This window comes from Athene noctua, chromosome 23 (genome assembly GCF_965140245.1).
Source record: "Athene noctua chromosome 23, bAthNoc1.hap1.1, whole genome shotgun sequence".
NCBI classification, from domain to species: domain Eukaryota; kingdom Metazoa; phylum Chordata; class Aves; order Strigiformes; family Strigidae; genus Athene; species Athene noctua.
In genome coordinates, this window is record NC_134059.1 from 1,745,549 (window position 1) to 1,767,683 (window position 22,135).

Here is a 22,135-nt window from a genome sequence, read left to right on the forward strand (position 1 = left end):
TCCTTAGTACAGATTTCTTGGTCTCCACCCTCATGCCCTTCTCTTTCTCCCTGTCCTTCCTTCTGCTTCTTCCCCTTCCTTCCCTGCTCTGTGCCCTGGCTCTTTCAGGCTTATCACAATGACCCTGGAGCAGGTCAATGCGAAGCAGGGAGGGTCTTCGGGTGGAAAAGGCGGCTTTGACGTGAAGGCCCTGCGAGCATTTCGTGTGCTGAGACCCCTGCGCCTCGTGTCTGGAGTGCCAAGTGGGTGCTGGGTGCCATGGCAGCATGAAGGGCTGGAGGGTGGATTGAACCCTGGTCAGGGTTGGGGGCCATGGGGCAGGTTTCTTGTTGCTGCTGGATCAAGCCCAGCCACAGGGTGGGTGTAGAGGAGCCACAGGTTCTTGCTCATCCCTACAGCTTGCAGTTGTCAACACTGGGGATCTGCAGGTTGGCACACATAGAGCTCCCTCTGTGGCTCAGTGTCAGCAGCTTTGGGTGGCCACTGTGAAAGAAGCCAGGACCTCACTCTGGGTTCTCAGGGTAGGGATCTCCTTCTCCCATAACTCATGTGAATACAGCCAGGATCAGAGCAACATAACAAATGGAGGGGCATGAAGCAGCCTCCAGCACTGCCTGGTGCCTGGCTCTGCTGGAGTCTTCCACATGCTTGCATGATGTGCAGAGAAAAGGTTTCTTGCTTCAGAGATGTCAGTCCCAACCTATCTGTGCCCCTCTTCCCTTGGCATGGGACATGTCAGAGGCTGTTTGTCAGAGGGGCTGGCAGGAATGCAAGGTGCACCCAAAGTTGTTTTGGAAGTGGTTGACCTCCTCTCCCTTCTTCTTGGTGCAGGCCTTCAGGTCGTCCTGAACTCCATCATCAAGGCCATGGTGCCCCTGCTCCACATCGCCCTGCTGGTCCTCTTCATGATCATCATCTATGCCATTGTTGGGCAAGAGCTCTTCAAGGGCAAGATGCACAAGACCTGCTACTACCTCGGGACAGGTGGGCCTGTGGCAGGGCGGCAATATGGCAAAGATGTCTCTGTGGCTGCTGTGGGGACCACAGAGGTTGTGTGGGTAGCAGAAAGTCTGGTCTTCCCAGCGTCAGGCCTGGGAGTGTGGCAGGACTGAAGGAGGTTTGGTACAGCACATAGCTTGGTGATGGTACATGGTGTGAGGAGGTGGTGAAAGGGGCCCCTTTCAGAAAGCTGCAGGAGGCTGGGAGGTGCTGGGACCTGCTGTACTTGGCCTGACCTGCTGCTCATACCATGGCTTTCCCCCCCAGATGTGATTGCCACGGTGGGATCAGAGAAGCCAGCTCCGTGCACCAGCTCTGGCCACGGGCGACACTGCAGCATCAATGGCACCGAGTGCCGAAGCGGCTGGCCGGGGCCCAACGACGGTATCACTCACTTCGATAACTTTGGCTTCGCCATGCTGACTGTCTACCAGTGCATCACCATGGAGGGCTGGACTGAAGTCCTTTACTGGGTAGGCTCTGGTAGTTTGTGCTTGGTGCCCAGTCCAGCAGAGGTGACTGCTGGTCCTGCCCCAGAGCAGGGAATTCCCTCCAGGACACAGGACCCCATAGGAGGACCAAGTCTCTCCACCAGTGAAAAGCATCCTGTCCCCACCCAGCTTCATACTGTGATGCACATCCCATAGTGTACCAGGCACGTCCACTGCACCTCTGCAGACACTGCCCAACTGTCCTCGCTCTCCAGATAGACAGGAGGGTGCTCCAGCTCCCACCTCTGTGAAGGGCACAGACAGTGGCTGGCTGGTGGATGCTTCTGCAGCAAAACCCCATGTTTTGCAGTCCTTGGTAGACTGTCTTACTAAGGCTTAGGCATGGGGTTGATGTTTAAATCTGCTCCCAAAATTCTTGGCTCTAGCTTTACCTCTGCTAAACCAGATGCAGAGCCATAAGGAGCCAGAGCTCAGAGTCAGGTTTATCTGCTGCCGTGGCAAGCACTCACTTTAGAGGGGGCAGAGCTCCCAAAGGCTGTTTGGGGAGCCCTAAGGGTGGGCAGACAGTGTGTTCCGAATGTTTCATCTGCCTCTCTCCTTGCCAGGTAAATGATGCCATTGGGAACGAATGGCCCTGGATCTACTTTGTTAGCCTTATCTTGCTTGGCTCGTTCTTCGTTCTCAACCTGGTGCTGGGGGTGCTCAGTGGGTAAGTGCCACTGTGTCCTTTCTGCCAGTGGATCAGTGAGCATGATCAGAGTGTGGATACAAGAAAAAAGCCTGGAAAATTTTCTGTTCCTTTTTCTCTCCCATTCCTCTCCCTTTTTTTTGCATGCTTGGAAACCCTGAGCCTTGAGTTACTTCTTGTGTTAGTGTGCATGACTGAGATTTTAGCTCGACACTGAACACAGAAATCTTTTCCCTGTTGCACAAGCAGCTGTCAGCAAACACAGCCATGGAGCACATTATTAGGTGTCTGTACTGTGGTCTGCCATCACTCACAGCAAAAGCTGAGCAGGGGGCTCCAAGTATCAGTCCTTACCCCACAGCTGTGGGTTGAGACACCCATTTGCACCGGTACCCACAGTGCTGCTGTCCTGTTGTGAGCAAACACGATATCCTTATGGCCAACCTAACACCTTTGATGTGAACACAAGGAATCCAAGAGAATTATTGTTAGTCTAATTAATTATTTGACAGTCTCACCCAAATACAACCATGAGCTATCATCAGTCTGGTTACAGTGATCCTAACACTTCTATGCCAAATGACTCGGCTAGTGCTAATTCTCACAGTAGTACAGTTAAAGCTGCTTTGCACAAAATTTCTCTGGTGCAACACTCAACGCTCTAGTGCGTTGCTGTGGTGAGGTGCCAGCATCCTGACTTTGTTGCTGGGAAGTGTATGTTGTCCTTGGGAGTGAGGGGAGCTTTTCTTCTCAGTTCTGTGTGGGCTCAGGTGTTTTTTTATGTTTCAATCCTGTGTGTGCAAGTGGATCACATCATCTCTATTAGTTCACAGGGTTAATTATACCCAAATTACTTGGATTTGTTAGTCCTCTTCTATGACAAGAACCATACAACTGCACAAGGTTAAACAAATTTTGTGTTAATATAACTAAAATAAGCTCAAAACCACAAGACAGACCAGCAGCACCTGACCCTTGTAGGAAGCTGGCTGTCACAGCAGGATGAGCTGGACAGTAGCCATCTGATCCTGGAGCAAGCTGCAGGCACAGCAAAAGTTTCTGAAATATTTTTGCAAATACAGCTAAAGTATGCTTGAGATCAGGAAAATCCAGATGAGGCCTGACAAGTCTTGAGGCTTAGTATGTCTAATTATTGTTATAATGTCTGAGACCTATTGCTAACGTGGCAGCACCAGATTGGCTGGACAGCAGATCTACAGTCCTTCCAGTTACCAGGAGAGAAAATAAATTAATTAAAAAAGGATGAGGAGAGAAGGCAGACCTGTCTTTTCTATGTTACTGTGAAAAGAGTGTCTTGTTTACTTGCCGTGTGATGAGCTCACCTCCCCCACATGGAAAGCTTGGGGCAGCCTTCTGTCCCCCAGATGGGTGAGACCTCACTTTCTCTAATCCTTAGCAAGGCTGGAGATCTCCCACAGCATCCAACATCTAGCGTTAGCATCCTGCAGCAGGGAGCTTCCCAGAGCAGCCAGTGGTGGGGAAGAAACCCTGCCTGCTCTCATGCGTTAGGTAATGATTCCCCATGATCTTGCATCATGAAACAGGGCCAAGAAAGAGGAAAGTCACTAAAGCAATCTAGTGGTAGCACTAGGTGGTGGGGTATTCCAGGCTTTTTCTACAAGGACTGGCCTGGCACAGGGCTGTGGTACCTGCCCCCCACACTGTCCCCCTCCTGAGTCTCACTCTGCTGCTTGCCTTGTCCCAGCGAGTTCACCAAGGAGCGTGAGAAGGCCAAGTCACGGGGCACGTTTCAGAAGCTGCGGGAGAAGCAGCAGCTGGAGGAGGATCTGAAGGGCTACATGGACTGGATCACCCACGCTGAGGTCATGGACAGCGACCGAGCCAGGGGAGAAGGTACCAGCTCTGCTTGGTCAAAGACCTTTAGCATGAGGGTTGGATTCCTAGCACTGACCATCCTAGCGAGGCAGGGTAGAGACCTCTGGAGAAGTCACAAAGACTCGTTTTGCTTGAAAATCTATGAAACGAAACGCTTTGACTTCTGCAGAACAGTTTCCTTTCTCTGTTTATTTTTTCTTTGCTGAATCATTTTATTGAATTTGATCCTAACTCAGCATAACTTTGCCCTCATGACAAATCTCACCACTGTATTCAGTATTTGCAGACTGCCAGCAAGGTCTGGGTCTCCTTTGGCAAATTGCACTTGAAATGGCCGTGAGAAGCCATGAGGAGCATGTACACTTTTGTGTGCAGAGGCAGATTGCATGGTTACTAGCTCGCACACTTAACAAGCATGAATTTACTGCCATTGCTTGACAATTTTAAGGAATTAGAAGTAGCTCAGGGAAGGAAGTGGATAAACAGGCATCCAGATAAAGTCTCAGCAAGGCCTGGGGAGCTCTGCCACTGACCTGCTGTATCTGCTACTGCAACCCTGCCTACTGAAATAACTTCTGGTGCCTCAAGCTGAGTGATACATGTGTGCAGAGATCTTTGGGAAACAGTGGAGAAGACAAAATGCCTCTTTCACACCCGTTGCCAGGGCTCTTATAAACCTCCTGTTCAGCATTTACTGTCCCCAGTTTTCTCCAGTTTTCTCCATGCTGGGAGTACCTCGCACTGAGGGAGCCTACGTACACACTGCTGTCTCCTCAGGCTGCCTCTCTGGCTTGCTGCTGCTTCTCTGGCTGCAGGGCAGGTGTTCCTGGTGCCTCCTACTTGGTTTGCACCTGACACTTGAAATCTTCCACCCAAACTCTTGCTGCTGTCTCCCTGGGATGACATTTCTTGATTCCACTTCTGATGGGGAGGCTCTTTCTGATGTGGTCCCAGGGGGGATTCCCTCCCACCTGTTCTTCTCAAGGGCTCCAAGGAAAGCCTGGGATGTCATTTTTTTCCTTAGGTATGATGCCATCGGATGAAGGAGGATCAGAGACAGAGAGCTTGTATGAAATTGAGGGCATGAACAAGTGGATTCTCTACTTGTAAGTATACTCTGGTTGAACCATCCGCTGCGTGGCATGTGGGCTGCACAGTTTCTCATTGCTGCCCTGGCTGGGCCAGGCTTTCTTGTCACCCACCAGTTTCTGGGGGAGAGCTAGGGACCATGTACTCAGGAGATGCAAATATTGCAAAGAACAAATGGAATTTTGCTCTGGTACTGGCAAAAAAGCCACTTCAGGGTGAACAACCTCTTCATTTTGGGACCAGGCTCCAAGCATCCTCTCATGGCCCATGTCTTTGATTTAGAAACTGGGCCTGTAGCAGCCAGCCAGAGGTGACTGTAGGCCAAAAGAAACAGGAGGTCTTTTTGTGTGAAGGAACTGCAATGCTGAGTGAATGCCAGGGGCAGGGTTATGTTTCGCAGCACCTTTCAGGGACAGCCCCCGGAGAAGTGAGCAGGGGTGGCTTTGCTCTACAGTCTGCAGGCACAGCCCCAGGCTGACCCTTTGGATGTCTCTCCAGCCGTCAGTGGAGGCGTTGGAACCGAATGTTTCGTAGGAAGTGCAGGGATGTGGTAAAGTCCAAGTTCTTCTACTGGCTTGTCATCCTACTGGTGGCACTGAACACCCTCTCCATTGCCTCTGAGCACCACTTCCAGCCAGAATGGTTGACACAGGTGCAAGGTGAGCAAAGAGCCTGAGGGGGAGAGAGGGCTGGGGACACCCTGGAGATGTGTGTGAACTCTTACTGTGCATGAACAGCCACACCGACATGGCACAGGGGCTGTTAGACATGTGCAGACTGGCTCAGACACACAAACACAGCTTGCACACAAGTGTGTGTACACCACCCCCACTGCACTGGCATACAACTACACATTGAACGCGGTGCATACAGTTATACCTGCACAGTGTATGTATTCCCAGGGACATGGGTTTGCGTGGTGAACACATACAGTGTATACATTTATACCTGTACACACATAGTACACACAAACACACACTGCACTCACTCCCGCAGTGCAGCCACGCACATTTATGCAGCGGTCACACTGCGTGCACCCACGGACACGCAGACTCCCTGGAGTACAGCAGTGCACTCACGCACACAGCCCAGTACTCGTGCACCCACTGTGCTGACTCACATGCCCCGTACAGCAGCTCTCATGTACAAGCACACGGTTGCACGTCACCCGTCTCCTCATCTTCCTCTCCTGTGTGCTCCCTGAAAAGCAGCGTTTGCTGCAGCTGCAGCTCAGGTCACGGTCGGCAGAGAAGGGAGGTGAGCAACACTGCCCTCCTTCCCTTCCTGCTGTCCCACGCTGAGATTAAGAGGTTCATGCTCTGATGGGTTGGTTCTCCTGCCCCAGACAATGCCAACCGGGTGCTGCTAGCCCTCTTTGTGGCTGAGATGCTGCTGAAGATGTATGCGCTGGGCCTGCGCCAGTACTTCATGTCGCTCTTCAACCGCTTTGACTGCTTCGTGGTGTGTGCGGGGATCTTGGAGACCATCTTGGTGGAGCTCGGCACCTTGTCGCCCCTGGGTATCTCTGTGCTGCGCTGCATCCGACTGCTCCGCATCTTCAAGATCACCAGGTGGGTGGGAGCTCTGGGTGCTGGTGGCTCACGGTCCTCAGGCATCACTGGCCTTCTCCCTGGGGAAGGCTGCAGCATGAGTAGAGCTGGTAGCTCCTGGATGGAGGAACAAGGCCAAGCTCTGTCTCCAGTACAGGGTCTGGGAGTGTTGAGGAGGACAGAGCAGGGCTTGCTGGAAATCTCCTGGGGTCCCTCTTGCTTTGTGTTCTGGGGTGTTTTAAATGGGGTTGCTGTGGGCCAGGACTCCTGGCTGCTGTTTCTGGCACCAACCTGCTGTGTGTTCTCCCCTCTTCCCCATCCTGCCTGCTGGTGCCTGTGCGGGCAGCAGGGTGTCTCTCCTGTCATGCCACACCTGGAGCTTCAGTTCCACCTCCTGGGTCTGGCTGGAGCAGTCCCAGTGCCCAGCGTGTGAGGAGTGCTGGTTCAGAGCCCCCCATGCTGGGCACATCCGCCCTGGGCCAGGTGGTCTGTTCCCTGCAGCCTGCCCACAGCTTTCCCCACTCCGGCACACTCCTGTTTCTCCTCTCCCCAGGTACTGGACATCCCTGAGCAACCTGGTGGCTTCCCTGCTCAACTCGGTCCGCTCCATTGCCTCTCTCCTCCTCCTCCTCTTCCTCTTCATCATTGTCTTTGCACTGCTGGGCATGCAGCTCTTTGGGGGCATGTTTGACTTCGAGGACATGGAAGTGCGGCGCAGCACATTCGACAACTTCCCCCAGGCCCTCATCAGTGTCTTCCAGGTATGAGGCTGTGGGAAGTGCTGCGGGGGCTGGAGGACAAGCTGCTGGGAATCTCACCTGGGCTGTGGCTCTCCTGGCAAGAGGTGGGGATGTGGGAGATGATGTAGCTTTGAGACAGGAGCAGGGAAACACAGTTGGGGTCACAGTAGTGCCGGTTCAAGGCTAAGCAGGAAGGTGGGCTTTGGCCCCTAGGCTGTGAAGGTTTGGTGCTGGAGCCAGGAGGGCAGGATCAAGCTATGGAGTTCTGCTGTGGGGGCTCTTGAGTCCACATTTCTGCTCTGCTCCCAGATCCTGACCGGAGAGGACTGGAATTCAATCATGTACAATGGGATCATGGCCTATGGGGGCCCGTCCTTTCCTGGCATGCTGGTCTGCATCTACTTCATCATCCTCTTCGTTTGTGGGAACTGTATCCTCTGCCTGAAAAGCCAGGCCCAGGCTCTCTGTACCCAGCTCCATAACATCAGCTCCACAGGACTGTGAAGGTGGGGAAATGGGGGCTTCCTTAAGCTTTTCAGGGCTTGCCTTAAGCTTGTCAGTTCTGAATAGCAGGGGAACAAAACAGAGGCTTCAGGGCTTGCACTGGAGGGTGGCTGGGGTCCGGAGTCTGGAGGAAAGCACACCGCGGGGCAGGTTTGGATGACTGGCAGGTGTACATTCATCGGTCAGTCAGTGCAGTAACAAGTCTGAGCTGGACAGACTGAGCCAAGGCAGAGAGAGGGCAGCCAGCCCAGAGCTGAGTACTCACAGGGATGGGCGCAGGGTTAGGGATCACCAGCCAAGGTTATCTCATGGGCTCAACTCCAGGAAGGTTTCTCAGGGCGCCCTGGAAACCATGGACAGCTCTGGCCACATTCTCCAAACAGTAACCACGTTCATGTCCTTAGCACTGTCCCTCCAGATATCCTCCTCAATGTCTTCCTGGCTATCGCAGTCGATAACCTGGCTGAGGCCGAGAGCCTGACGTTAGCCCAGAAGGCCAAAGCAGAGGAACGCAAGCGGCGGAAGATGTCCAGGTGAGTGCTGCAGTCCCTGGCAGTGGGAGCTCCCAGACAGGAGCTGTGGTGTGAGGGCACAGAACAGCATTGCCTGTGCCCCTACCCAGAGTTCAGTTCCTGCTCTTCCCTCCTCTCCGCTCAGAGCTTACCCAGAGAAGTCTGAAGATGAGAAGCAGATGCTGGCTAAGAAGCTTGAGCAGAAACCAAAGGGAGAAGGGATTCCCACAACAGCCAAGGTCAGTTCTGGTGGGGCTGAGCTTTGGGGAACTCCTGGTGAGGGACCAGGCTCCTCTCCCCACCAGCCAGGAGTAACAAAGGCTTGGAGCCAGCCTGGGTCTGGATTCTTCTGGGCCAGAATCGCTCCTCTCCTCAGCATCCTCTGGTGATGGGGGCTCTCTGGACCCAGGCAGGACATGTTGCCTGATGAAACAGGCCCATGGCTGAGGATCCTCTTCCTCTGATTCATTTCCTTGGCCACAGCCAGTTGTCAGTGGTTGAGGTGGGCAGGTGCACACCAGTGTGGAGAGGAGCAGAGCAGGTCAGCAGCACCCTAGACCTTCGTTATGTCCACACCAGCACACTCTGTATGAAAACCCTCTGTTCAGCTGTGTTGACTGTTCCCAGCTGCTGCGTAAGCATCTGGCCAGCAGCTACTTCCCTATCCACCTTCCAGAGATGCCCCATAGGAGCTCACCCAGCAGTCACCCTGTGTCTTATTCCACCCATGGTATAGGTGCATGGCCCCAGGCTTTTGCCCAGCACACATTCCCATGTCCTCTCCTCTTGGTATTGCTCTTTGCTCAGATTGCAGGATCCCTGTGGTGTTTCCCCTCATCCTACTCCATCTTGGGCCAGGACTCCATGTGCTTGGTGCTGTACAGGCCAAATGCAGAGACACTGCCCCACGTGGCTTCCAAGATGAGAGCGTCTGGCCAACATGCAAATTTGACAGCAGTAGTGGCATACACAGCTGCATGTCCTCCTCTCTGTCTCTCCCTTGTTTCAGTTAAAAGTGGATGAATTTGAATCCAATGTCAATGAGATCAAAGACCCCTACCCTTCTGCAGACTTCCCAGGTAAGACTTGTCCCTGGCAGACAGCGAGAACCTTGGCTGTGTGAGGAGCTCAGGATGTGGTGATCCTCTGCCAGCCACAGGGTCTTGAGGGTCCTTCTGGCACAGATGCCAGACCAAGATTACAGGGTCAGAGAATTGTCCATAAGGTCACATTACCTCTCCCTCTCTGGGTGATTCTTTCCTTTTCCCTCCTCATGGCCACCCTGCAGGTGATGATGAGGAAGATGAGCCTGAAATCCCCCTGAGTCCTCGGCCACGTCCGCTCGCAGAGCTACAGCTGAAAGAGAAAGCCGTGCCCATGCCTGAAGCTAGCTCCTTCTTCATCTTCAGCCCAACCAACAAGTAGGCAGTGACCCTTCTCCCTGTCTTGTGGAGGCAGGCCTGGGCCAAATACCTCTGGCACCAGCCCTTCCCAGTGGGGTCCTACTAGTGTGTAACAGCCAGCTCTGAAGGGAGCCAGCTCCCTGGGACAGGTCTCTGTGGAAGGGCTGGCACAGACACCCCTTCATGCCTAGGGCCTTCCTGTCCTCCAGGTTTAGCCATAAGTCTCTTCCAGGCTACCATGGCCCTATCTGATGTCCCTCTGGCCCCATGGAACTTCTCATGCTGTTTCTGTCCCTGGCAGGTTTCGGATGCTGTGTCACAGAATTGTCAATGCCACCTGGTTCACTAACTTCATCCTGCTCTTCATCCTGCTCAGCAGCATCTCGCTGGCAGCTGAGGATCCCATCCGGGCTGAGTCCTTCCGCAACCAGGTGCCCGTGTAGCTGTGGAGGGTTGGGATGGGTGGGGGAGACCTCATGGAGATGCCCTAGTAAGCAGAGACCTGCTTGCCAGAGGTCATGCCTAGGCAGGTGGCTGTGATTTCATCCCTCCGTCTGGGAGGGCAGTACACTCTGGGACAAGAGGCTGGTTGTTTTTCTATTCACAGCATAGCTGGGACGAGTTTTCACTGCTCCATGTCTCAGTTTACTTCTGGGTGAAGAGATCCACCTGACAGTGTGTGCGAGGTTACCTTGGTTCAAGGCTGTTGTGGCTTATTGAGGATGGGAATATCCTGTGTGGTGGCAAACTGGACCACTGGTATGTGCAGCCCCCTGAAATGCTGCTGGTGTGGAGCCACACAAGGCACAAACAGGTCTGCACCCCTGCAGTGTCTGGCAGGGACGGGGCGGGTCCCACGAGACAGCTTCCCAGAGCACTCAGTGCTTTGGGGGATCAGATGCTTTCAGATGAATCAGGCCAAACGTCATTCACTTGGAAACTGAGAACTTGGTCCCAGGCTGCACGCTGGATCACACACTGGGGAAAATCAGCAAAGCTGAGGGAAGTTCAGGAGTGTTCTGGGCACGGTTTGCATGGTCTGTTGAGCTCGATGGGCTCCCCAGTGTTCAGAGTGGAGAGCAAAACTACAATGTCAGGTTGTCTGAACACACTGGAGCATTTCCCAAGTCACCCAAGTCTCATCCAGTTCTGGTGCTTTCTGTCCTCAGATTCTCGGATACTTTGACATTGGCTTCACCTCTGTCTTCACAGTTGAAATTGTCTTGAAGGTGAGTCCCTCTGGCCTCTGGTCCTGGCCATGCACATGACCAGCAGACAGGTCTGGACTGTTCTGGCTGTGAGCACTCATGCTATTTGGGCACAAGCTGGAGGTCTCAGCAAGGAGAAGCTGCCGGCTGATCCTCATGGCCCCAGAGTTCATGCAGTCTAGGTGGTATGTGACCTGTGCCAGAGGCTGCCTGTCCCTTCCAGTGAGGTCAGGCAGCTGAGTCAGCTGTGCTCTGACACAGGGACAGATGGGCCATGGCACCAGCATTTTCATTCTGACATGCTCTTAAAAAATTTAAGAAAGAGAAAGTAGTGGAAATCTGTGGAGTAAAATGGCAATTCAAGCAGCTGCTGCATGTTGCTCTCACTCCAAGTCTCTTTACTCGTTTCCTCTTTAATTTGCTGAATGACTGGGAAGTGTTTTGTCTCCAGTTGGTACAGTGCAGAGGATTTCCAGCTGAAGTCAGCTTCTTGCCTGGCTGCAGTGGTAGAGGTCTGAGCAGGATAGGGTCCCCAGGCCATGGAGCTGTGGGAAGCCCCTCGGGCGTTGTCCACCCCAATGCTGTGGAGGGACCATGGCCCTGACCCCTGCCTGGCCTCTCTTCTAACTCCTTCTGCTCCCCAGATGACAGCCTATGGTGCTTTCCTGCACAAAGGCTCCTTCTGCAGGAACTCTTTCAATATCCTCGACTTGCTGGTGGTTGCTGTCTCCCTCATCTCCATGGGAATCGAGTAAGCACCTCCACGCTTCGCAGGGTGGGCACTAGTTTCTTTAACCTGGCCGGGCAACTGGTTGCTGCAGCTCTCTGCTGGATGGAGGAGGAGTAGCCAGCTCAAGGCATGGGCACTAGTCCACATTTTAGCATCCGTAAAATCATGCTGAGGGGGACAGGGCACAGACAACTGGGAGGCAGGGAGGCAAACTCATTGAGTGGCAAATGTGAAGATCTGGGTAGGAATTAAATTTGGAGCTGCTTTCTCCAGCTGCCAGCGTCCCTCAGCCTTATGTGGAGTGATGGCTTAGTGACACCTGCATGTCTCTGCCATCCCTTTGACCCTCACTTCTGGTCCCAGCCTGGCCTCCATGGCTTCTTGGTGGAGCTGTGCCAGGCTGGTCTGGGCAGGGGAATCTCCCCATCTCAGCTCTGCCTTCCTCCTCAGGTCCAGTGCCATCTCGGTGGTGAAGATCCTCCGGGTGCTGAGAGTGCTGAGGCCTCTGCGAGCCATTAACAGGGCAAAGGGGCTGAAGGTGAGAGGGAGGCTGGAGCTGGGGGTCCTCAGCCCATGAAAGTCCTCACAGGAGGTTATGTGACAGGTGTCATGCCCTGTGGGGTTTGGGGGACCAGGAATCCCGTTCCCACTCCCCATCTGTGGAAGGGATCTGCCCCATCCCACTGCTCTCAGCAGGCTCCCATCTTCCTGGGGCCCATCCTGCAGTGAGAGGGTGTGGGACACGCAGCAGGGACTTGCCCCAGCCGTGCTTACGTGTGTGCTGTCCTTGACTTTCTCAGCACGTGGTCCAGTGTGTGTTCGTGGCCATCAAGACCATTGGTAACATTGTGGTCGTCACTACCTTGCTGCAGTTCATGTTTGCCTGCATTGGGGTCCAGCTCTTCAAGGTGAGAGGTGTCTCAAAGGGGCAGGAGAGACGTCCTGCTCAGGCACATCCTGGACAGGCTCTATGACTAGAAGTCATAGCCCTTGGGGATGGTGTCTCCCAGTGTTGAGGTCAGCACAGGCCATACTCTCTGTGCACTGCAAGACCCACCTGCACCAGACCTCCTGGCAGTGGGAGGAGAGCAAGAAACACGCAGGATACTGCCACGTCCAGACAGCACACGTAAAGGGACCAGCTGCCTTCACCTCACTTAGTGCCTCAGTTTCCCCTTCCTAAGGCAGCAAGTACTTCTGACTTCCTTTGCACTTTGGATGTAAAGTGTTTCCTTTTTCACAGCACCACTCTTGCTCTCTGAGCCTTGGCTGCTCTAAGGCAGAGCTGGCCCTGGCTGAGCTCAGCTTTGTTCTAATAATAGAGCTTAAATTCCTAACTGATGGGGGAGGAGCTTTCAGGACACCCTGCAGACTGAGCAGACCTGTCAGCATACCTTAACTTTTAGAATTCTGTGGTTACTGCTTTCTTTCCTATTTTCCAAATAGTTGGCTCCCAGATAGGGTGAGTTAGATAGGTCTCAGCTCAGGGCCCTGGAAGATTTGTATCCATCACTAGGCAACTTATCTCAGCCTGGGATTGACCCCAGGGTCTGCCGTGGCTCCTGAAACACCCTGTGAACTGGCTTGCATTGGCATGCTGAGTGGGGAAGCCAGCGGTGGGGTGAGGCAGGGGCTACAGTCACCGTGGAGGCAGGGTAGGGACTGATGGTGGGCCGTGAAAAAGTCAGAACTCCCCAGGGCTTCTGAAGTCACAGCAAAATCCTAGCTTCTTCTGATCTCTGTTAAATGCAGGGCAAGTTCTATAGATGCACAGATCCATCCAAGATGACAGAGAAGGAATGCAGGTAAGAGCTGGCTGCAACTCAGCCCCAGCAGGGCAGTGGCCAGGGATGGGAGGGGGGTGTGTGGCAGGGGCCACTTGTGTTCCTGCATGGGGATGTTGCATGCAAGAAGCAGAGCTGAGGTCTCATGCTGTTCTCCCTCACCCTGGAATAAATCAGAAGCAAGCAAAGGGCTATCCTGCCCTCCCAGGGACCAAAGCTATCTGGAAAAAAAGGATCTGGGGGTTCTAATTGCCAAGCAGCTGAACATGAGCCAGCAGTGTGCCTGAGTGGCCAAGAAAGCCAACGGCATCCTGGCTTGGATCAGAAATAGTGTGACCAGCAGAAGCAGGGAGGTGACAGTCCCCCTGTGCTCTGCCGTGGTGAGGCCACACCTGGAGCGTTGTGTCCAGTTTTGGGCACCTCAATACGAGAGAGATCTGGAGGGGCTGGAGCGAGGGCAGAGGAGGGCAACGAGGCTGGGGAAGGGCCTGGAGAATAAATCCTGTGAGGAGCCAGGGAAGGAGCTGGGAGTGTTCAGTGTGAGGAGGAGGAGGCTGAGGGGAGCCCTCATCCCTCTCTGCAGCTCCTGACAGGACATTGCAGAGAGGCTGGGGCTGGGCTCTGCTCCCAGGGGATCAGGGACAGAACAAGAGGGAACGGCTTTAAACTGCGACAGGGGAGGGTCAGAGTGGTCAGAGAGTGGCACAGGCTGCCCAGGGAGGGGGGAGTCCCTATCCCTGGGTGTGTTTAAGGGCCGTTGGGATGAGCTGTGGGGGGATGTGGGGTAGGGGAGAACTTTGTAGAGTCGGGCTGAGGGTTGGACTCGATGATCCCGAGGGGCTTTTCCAACCTGAATGATTCTGTGAAAGAGCCCTGGGCCAGCACCACAGCAGGTGGGCTGGAGGGGGCTCTGCCTGGTAAGCACAGCATCCCTTCTGCTGCAGGGGTTATTTCATCAACTACGTGGATGGGGACCCTACGCAGATTGAGCTACAAGAGCGTGTCTGGTTGCACAGCAACTTCCACTTCGACAACGTCTTCTCAGCCATGATGTCGCTTTTCACTGTCTCCACCTTTGAGGGCTGGCCACAGTGAGTCTGGCTGTGTGTGGGGCCTCTGAGGGACAGGTCTGTGCTGGGAGCAGGTCACTGCAGCAGGCCTCTGCCATGGTAAAGAAAGAAATGCTGCCCAGGCGGAGGAGCAGGGCTAGCCATCCTGGCAGTGGCTATGGAGCTGACAAGGTCATCTCAGCAGCCCTGTCTCACCATTGTTGGGTTTGGGATGGCCCAGAGGTCTCCATAACCTTCAAGAGGTCTTTCCCACCTAATTAAATTCTCTGTTGCCTTGCCCTCCCTCCTGCAGGCTGCTATACATGGCCATTGACACTAACACGGAGGATACAGGCCCTATCTACAACTACCGGGTGGAGATTGCAATGTTCTTCATCATTTACATCATCCTCATTGCCTTCTTCATGATGAACATCTTTGTGGGCTTTGTCATTGTCACCTTCCAGGAGCAGGGGGAGAGCGAGTACAAGAACTGTGAGCTGGACAAGAACCAGGTAATGAGACTGCTGGGCTAGGCCAAGGCGGAGCAGCCCTGGAGCTGGCCCTGCTGAGCCTGGCTGCTTTGGGTCAGCCTGTAGTGGTGGTACTGCAGGCACAGATGAGTTGAACCTGCCCCAGGTCACTAACCTGCTGGACCCACGCCTGGCACAGCGCAGGCCTCGCAAGGGGAAGGCAGAGGGGACCAGGGAGCGGGTGTTCCGATGTGGGTAGGGTGCCCAGACTGAGCTGAGGCAGAGGGTTCTGCCCAGTTCTGGGCTCCCCAGTACAGAAGCAACATGAACGGACTGGATTGAGTCCAGCAAAGGGACACTGAGATGATTGAGAGTCTGGAGCATCTGTCATATAAGGAGAGGTTGAGAGCTGGGTGGTGTTGAGAAGGCACAGAGGGATCTTATCTATGTGTATAAATACTTCATGGGAGGCTGTAAGGAAGATGGAGCCAGGCTCTTTTCAGTTGTGCCTAGTGACAGGACAAAAGGCAGTGGGCACAAACTGAAGAAAACAAGAAATTCTCCTTCAACATAAACCCTTTTTTATGGTGAGTGTGGTCAAGCACTAGAACAGGTTGCCCAGAGAGGTTGTGAAGTCTCCATCTTTGGAGGTATTCAAAACCCAACTGGACACAGTGCTGGGCAGCATGTTCTAGCTGGGCAGGGAACTTTGTCTGGACCACTTCCAGAGGAACCTTCCACTCCCAGCCCTTCTGTGATGATGTTATGCTGTGATTCGGGCTGGGGACATCAAGACTGAAGGCAGCAGGAGCATGACTGGCATTGTCAGAGGGCATGGCACAGGCTGGGGAGGACAGCTAGAGCGGGGTGCTTGCTGGTCCGGAGGAGGTGCTGGCACGCTCCTGTGCTGAGTGAGCCTGCAGAGACAGCTCGGGCACTGTGAGCTGGAGGTGCTGGGGGTGATGTGAGCTGCACATGAACCCAGCAGAGATGGACCTGGCCTGCTGGGGAAGGAGGGGCCTGCTCAGCACCTCTCAAGTGCAGAGAGAAAACTCAGTGCCCTCTTCACTTCTGGTTCATGTGATGTCTTCAGGAGGCTCTTGGTCAGCCCTGAGAGACCCTGGGAAAGTTCTGTGGTAACCAGGCAGGCTCAGGACTGGAGGGGTTGGTACACGGGCAGCATGGCAGCTTTTGGAGGCAAGCAGTGGCTTTGGAAACTTGATCCCATATGAGTGCCCTGGGGTGTGTTGGTTGGAAGCCCAGCAGATACTTGAACCATCACTGTCCCTGGCCCGTGTGGCTGGGCTGGGAGAGAAGGGGGGATCCAACTTGTGTCTGTGGGGACATGCAGTGTTGCCAGTGGTGCTGATTCTGGGCCTGTGCCCCTGGCCCTGCCCTGTGCCCCACCGTGGGGTCACACCTGTGCTCCCCTCCCCAGCGCCAGTGTGTGCAGTATGCACTGAAGGCTCGCCCGCTGCGGCGCTACATCCCCAAGAACCCCTACCAGTACCAGATCTGGTATGTGGTCACCTCCTCCTACTTCGAGTACCTCATGTTCTTCCTGATCCTGCTGAACACCATCTGCCTGGGCATGCAGGTAAGGGGTACAGTGCCCTCCACGGGTGATGGGGGGTTGTCCAGGGCAGTGGATGGACTAGCTCAGCCCTATCACCTCCAAGAGAACTGGGGAGGAAAGAGGTCTTTCCTACACAGCAAAGCTTGTGGTGTGTGCTCCTGGGGATAGGGGCAAAGTGGGACTGGTTTGATGTGGGGACCCCAGAGAATGGGCCGCAGGGGGTAAAATTTCCTTCTTGCTGACCACTGCTGAGCCATAGGTCTGGGGGAGGCGGGGCGAGTCCTGTATCCAGCACATGCCTCTGAGCTCACAACAGAGGCTGGACCTGCTGTGGGCTAAGAAAGCTCCTTCTGTCTTCTCCTCAGCATTACAATCAGTCTGCAGAAATGAACCACATCTCGGACATCCTCAATGTGGCTTTCACCGTCCTCTTCACCCTGGAGATGATCCTCAAGCTCATGGCCTTTAAAGTCAAGGTGAGAGGAGGACATGGTCTGGAGAGCAGGAGAGGGCCTCAGGTGAGGCTCAGGGAGTCCATTTACACAGCATTTGGAATCTCTGGAGTACAAGCACCCCCAGCCCTGCAACTGCAGAAAACTCCTTGTGACACCCTTGGGGACCCCCATGCGCAGGTCCTGTTAGTTTCTAGAAGGACTACTGTTTGTCAGGGCTACCCTTGCTAGCCAAATCCAAGCCAATCCAGCCGGACATTGTTCCCATCTTCAGGGTTATCTGTCACTGGTGGGGACATAGGTCTACCCACCTCAATTCACCCTCCTTATTTCACACCATTGCAAGACAGGACAAAACAATTGACCAGTGGGTAACAAAGTCTGACCATCGTCCCTTCTGGCTCTCCCTGAGGTGCCAGAGATCACTGGTGATCCTTCTGGCACTCCTTCCTTTTGGCCCCAGCATCTCTCTTCTTGATTTAACTCTTGAATGTTTGCTCCTTTTCTCTGACTTTTCCCTGGCAGGGTTACTTCGGGGATCCCTGGAATGTCTTCGACTTCCTCATAGTGATTGGCAGCATCATTGATGTCATCCTCAGCGAGATTGACGTAAGTGTCAGGCTGCTCAGGCATGAAGGTGTCCTTGCAGAGCACCAGTGCCAGCACTGCCTGAGGCAAGACAGGGATTTCAATGTGGCTCTGCAGAATGCTGGTGTCCTCTCCTCGCTGAGGAGGGACAAGCCAGGATCAGCCTGCGGCATGAGCATGTGGAGATCACAGCCATGGCCCTGTGGACCTTAAAACACCGTTTAAACAGAGGGGACCATCCCCAGCCAGCCAACGTGAGACACTGCCCCCTCCCATCCCCTGGATCTATAGGCACTGGGATCCTATGGAAAACAGTCCACTCGCTCAGGACTGGACCATGAACAGCAATGCCAGCCCCTGCCCACTCACCCTGCCTGTCTTCCCCATGCGTGCACCTGGACAGGCAGTCACCGTGTTCAGCCTCAGATCAGTGCAGGTGGGAAGAAGAAGGGTTCCCACAGCCTCCTGTACCTACAGGACACTCCTGTCCCATGCCGGGGGAAGATCAGACACGTCAAATTTCAAGGCATTTGCTTTGCATGTGTCCCTTCATACAGTGACCCATACATATACACATACTGACTGTATATGTGTGTGTGTGTGTATAACTGATACACTATTTCAGAAGCTCTGCACCATATAAGCTGCGTGGCTGGGTGGCTGCAGGCAGTGGCTATATGGTAAGTGCTCTGCTAGGAGCATTTTCAGAGCAGTGCTAGGAAGCCAGCGTGCCACTGCCTTTCATAGCACTGGGACATCCACAGCCCATGCCTAGCCCTGAAAATGCCCCTCTGCACTGGGAGAACATGTGCTGCATTTAGCAGATCTGATGGTAACTCTAGAAGGAGCTGTAGGATCAGGTAGATTATAGATTAACCCTCTCTAGTGACTTCGCATGCTGTCTCCTCTCAGGAGCAGGGCTTGCCGGCTCCAGTGCACTGCAGGGCTGTCTGGCAGAGCTGCTGTCACTGCCACTCCTGCACAGGGTGACCTTCAGCTGTTCTCTGTGCCAGGGAAAAGAGGATGATCAGGGGCCCTTGGTGGCAGTCACCTTCTCTGGAGGGTGGCCCAGGCCTCACAGAGCTGGAAGGAGCAAAACCATCCACCATCCTCCCCTGTGACAGCAACATGCTCCTCCCTGCACAACTCTGCACGTCAGTACTGCCATCCTCTAGTCTCTGAGCTTCTCAGCCTTGACAAGCTCCCAGATTTCGTGCCAGTGCCAGCAGCTTTCATCTGTCACCAGGTCCTCCAGGACCCCATCCTTGGACCACCAGTTCTCTGTACCTGTGATCTGGTTTCCCATTGCCTGTAGGGTATCATTTCCAAGTGTTCTACCTCCTTCCCCATCCTGTTGTTACTCAGAAATGAAGTTCAAAGGGTGCTCAAGGCCCTGCATCAGGCAGAGATTTTCAGTTCCCATGGAGCGAGGGAGAAGGTCAGTTGGCCCAGGTGCCAGGGTACTGCCGGGCTTGGCCGTGGCTCTGTGAGGATGCCCAGGGACACAGGTCACAGGCACCTGAAGGAGCCTGGTGCCCTGGCTGCCCTGGCAGGGACTGACCCAGGCCCTGTGCTCTGTGTGCCACAATGCCCTTGGCAGTGACAGGGCTGTGCAGAAGGGCCGGACAGGATTTCAAGAATGATCCTATATGGCCTGAGCTTCACTAGTCCTATCCCCCAGTTCTGGGTGCTGGGGCACTAAGAGCACTGGTCTCCCCGTCCCCAAGCTCTTCAGGGACCTCTGTCACAGGCAGTCCTGCTCTGGCAGGCCTCATGCCCCAGTGACCTCCTATGTCCCCTCCTGAGAGCAGAGCCACTCATGCCTGCCCCAACCTTCCTCTGTGTGCTTTCTTCTCCAAACCACATCTCTCCCAGCATCGCCAAGTTTTTCCCAGCCATCTGGCTATCTGGTGATGTGCAGAGGGATTAGGATTGGAGGGGGGGCAACCTCACCCCTTCCAGTAAGTCTCCTTCCTGCTGAGAGGTCACTGCAAGGTGGGTCTGTTACCTCTGGTCCCCAGGAGCTGTTTGCCACCACTGTACCCATCACAGATCACCTTGCAGGCACAGGCAGACCTTGGGGGCTACAGTGTTTTAAGGAGGGTGTCCTTTACAACACAGGCCTGCCCCGTGGTGCAGGGATGGTGGGTGACAGCTCACAGCAGCTGAGCCATTCCTAGTGGCACCTAGGCACACGACTCTGGTTTGCAAAGTCTGTCCTCTCCTCTCTTTCCATTCTGCCTCTTCTCTCCTCCCTCATGTCTCTGTGTGTGGCTATCAGGATGAGGTGGTGGGGAGAGCTGTGCTGTCAGGAGCCCTCTGCTAGCCACCACAGCCAGGTCCTCACGGTCATTGAGTTTCTCCAGATCCCAAGGGGTATTGAGGGGTCTGGGACAGGAGGGAGGGAGGGATGGAGCCTCGCTGGCAGTGCTACCCCAGGCTCTGAGGTGTAGGGGGCTGGCAGTATCCATACTGCTGTGTAACTCCTGCCACTGCCTGCCCTGGAAGCTTGGCCCCTTTGCAAGGCCCGACCCTCCCAGCCTACCCAAAGCCTCCTGCAGCCACTGGCTGGGCCCCCAGGACCGAGGCTGGTCTGTGCAGGGGGTGCTGGGGCTGGGCCACCCCACCAAGGCTCAGGTGTTGGTGTCTGCACTGGGAAGGAGTCTCCCTGCCCCAGAGTATCCTAGGCTCTCTGCAGAGGACTGTGTCTCCAGCCAGCTTTGAGAAGTCTCAGGGTTTGTGTGTGTGTGTGAGCGAGCACTCCCCTGCGTGTGAATGTGTGTGCCCTGTGTGTGTGCACACCAGCAGTTCCTGCCTCTTGGTTAGTGAGTGAATGGTGCCAGGCCATGGTTTGCCTCCTCCCAACACATGGGACTACCAGTCTCCGAGCTCTGTCCCAGCAAACCTGCACCAGTTTCATCTTGGTGTTGGAGCAGCTGTGCTGAGAGCAGCCTGGCTTGCTGCAGAGGAGCCATGAGTTGGCTCAAGCTGGTCACCTTGCCTCCTGATCCCACCTGCCACAGCCCCGGGGGTGTCTGTGAGAGGCAGCAAAACTATACAGTCCTAAGGTTTGGCTCAGATTTCCTGGCCCATATACCCCTGCCCCAGACATAAATGTCACAGCAGGTGAAATGCAGTGGGGCACAGAAGTGGGTAAGTCCCTCATGATCAGTGTGTTTCTCTGGCTAGCCATCTACTGTCTCTGCCCCTCAAAAGTCACATCGCTTTGTCCGTGAGCCCAAGTGATGGGAGGTCTCTGCCTGTCCTTCCCCTGTGCTCCTCTTGTCTCCAGTGTCCATCTTACTCTTTCTTCTGTGTCTGTGTCATCTTCTGCAACCACCCATCCCTCCCTCCCTCTCATTCCTGCCTCACTTCTGCTGACTCTCTTGTTCTCTTGACAGACTGTTCTTGCATCCAGTGGTGGATTGTACTGCCTGGGCGGAGGCTGTGATAGCATTGTAAATACCAGCTGCATGTGCTTGCGGTGCACCCCCTCCCCTTTGCTGCCCATGGCCCTGCCAGCCTGCCTGCGGCCGGTGTTTGCATGTGTCCTGCATGTCACTAAGACACGCCAGACCCAGCTGCTCTCTGGGGTGCAGCTCTCCCCTTGCTAAGAAGGACTTGGGGCGAGACACCCCCCATGCAGATACCCCTTCCCACCCTGAGATGTGCCAGGCTGTTCCCCAGCCCTCCTGGGTCCATCTGCTAGCCCAGCCCTGCCCTCCCACCATCCCACCCATCAGCACCGCCATATCTCACCTGAACAGAACATCTAACAAAGGTGTCCCTGCCTGTTGAGGGTAGGGCAGTTGGCCTTGGTTCCTCTGACCATCCCTCTGTCAGTGCAAGGCCTGAGGGGATTTGCCTGCATGAATGCAGCCTCTGACACTGTTAGCCAGAGAAGTGGTTAAAGAGGCAGCTGTTGCCTAGTGCCTTCCCCCAGGCTGTGTCCTGTGCCGGGGGCTGAGACAAGCCTTGCACTAGTGGCGGAGACCACCATGGTGTTGCAGTGGGGTGAAGGTGCCCTGGGTTGGCATGTAGGAACTATTGTAGGGGCTCTGAAAATGGGGAGGGGCTGACTGCAGGGTCCCATGTGCTGGAGCCTCTTCCCAGGGGTTCCAGGGCCCTGGTGCTGGGAACTCTGGAGGGCAAGCTGGCCTTCACTGGGCACTGTCCAGGCCCCGGTGGTGGGGACATGGTGCACTGGAGCTGATGAGAAGTTCCTGACCACTCTGCTCACTGGGCACAAGGAGAGCAAAAAACAAAAGAAAGGGAGGTGGGGAGAGGGGATGGTGTTTTCCAGCACAGCCCTGGGAACTCAAAAATGCCAGACTGGGGAAGACAGAGCTGCTGGGAGGGGTGGTTACAGCTGTGTTTTGTTGCCCTGGAATAGCTGGGAGTGGGTGGGCTGGGTGATGGGGGTGAGTGGGATCCAGTGGCAGCAGCCAAGCTCTGGGAGGCCGAGGGGCAGTAGAAAAGGT

General features: G+C 54.7%; 1 protein-coding gene across 2 annotated transcripts in view; it reads left to right on the forward strand.

Moving 5' to 3' along the window:
- Positions 1 to 22,135, forward strand: part of CACNA1S (calcium voltage-gated channel subunit alpha1 S) — a 50,612-nt gene that overhangs the window by 16,592 nt on the left and 11,885 nt on the right. The window contains exons 5-30 of one of the 2 annotated variants that reach the window (XM_074925726.1): positions 109 to 242; positions 832 to 984; positions 1,267 to 1,472; positions 2,057 to 2,160; positions 3,866 to 4,014; positions 5,021 to 5,102; positions 5,584 to 5,744; positions 6,431 to 6,656; positions 7,189 to 7,396; positions 7,685 to 7,805; positions 8,298 to 8,412; positions 8,537 to 8,630; positions 9,401 to 9,470; positions 9,680 to 9,812; positions 10,096 to 10,225; positions 10,964 to 11,023; positions 11,647 to 11,753; positions 12,183 to 12,270; positions 12,533 to 12,640; positions 13,485 to 13,537; positions 14,461 to 14,607; positions 14,879 to 15,080; positions 16,477 to 16,635; positions 16,980 to 17,090; positions 17,592 to 17,675; positions 21,056 to 21,112. In XM_074925726.1, the coding sequence (XP_074781827.1) occupies positions 109 to 242; positions 832 to 984; positions 1,267 to 1,472; positions 2,057 to 2,160; positions 3,866 to 4,014; positions 5,021 to 5,102; positions 5,584 to 5,744; positions 6,431 to 6,656; positions 7,189 to 7,396; positions 7,685 to 7,805; positions 8,298 to 8,412; positions 8,537 to 8,630; positions 9,401 to 9,470; positions 9,680 to 9,812; positions 10,096 to 10,225; positions 10,964 to 11,023; positions 11,647 to 11,753; positions 12,183 to 12,270; positions 12,533 to 12,640; positions 13,485 to 13,537; positions 14,461 to 14,607; positions 14,879 to 15,080; positions 16,477 to 16,635; positions 16,980 to 17,090; positions 17,592 to 17,675; positions 21,056 to 21,112 (3,262 nt within the window). The remainder of the gene's footprint in view (positions 1 to 108; positions 243 to 831; positions 985 to 1,266; positions 1,473 to 2,056; positions 2,161 to 3,865; positions 4,015 to 5,020; positions 5,103 to 5,583; positions 5,745 to 6,430; positions 6,657 to 7,188; positions 7,397 to 7,684; positions 7,806 to 8,297; positions 8,413 to 8,536; positions 8,631 to 9,400; positions 9,471 to 9,679; positions 9,813 to 10,095; positions 10,226 to 10,963; positions 11,024 to 11,646; positions 11,754 to 12,182; positions 12,271 to 12,532; positions 12,641 to 13,484; positions 13,538 to 14,460; positions 14,608 to 14,878; positions 15,081 to 16,476; positions 16,636 to 16,979; positions 17,091 to 17,591; positions 17,676 to 21,055; positions 21,113 to 22,135) is intronic. The other variant, XM_074925727.1, reaches the window with a different exon arrangement.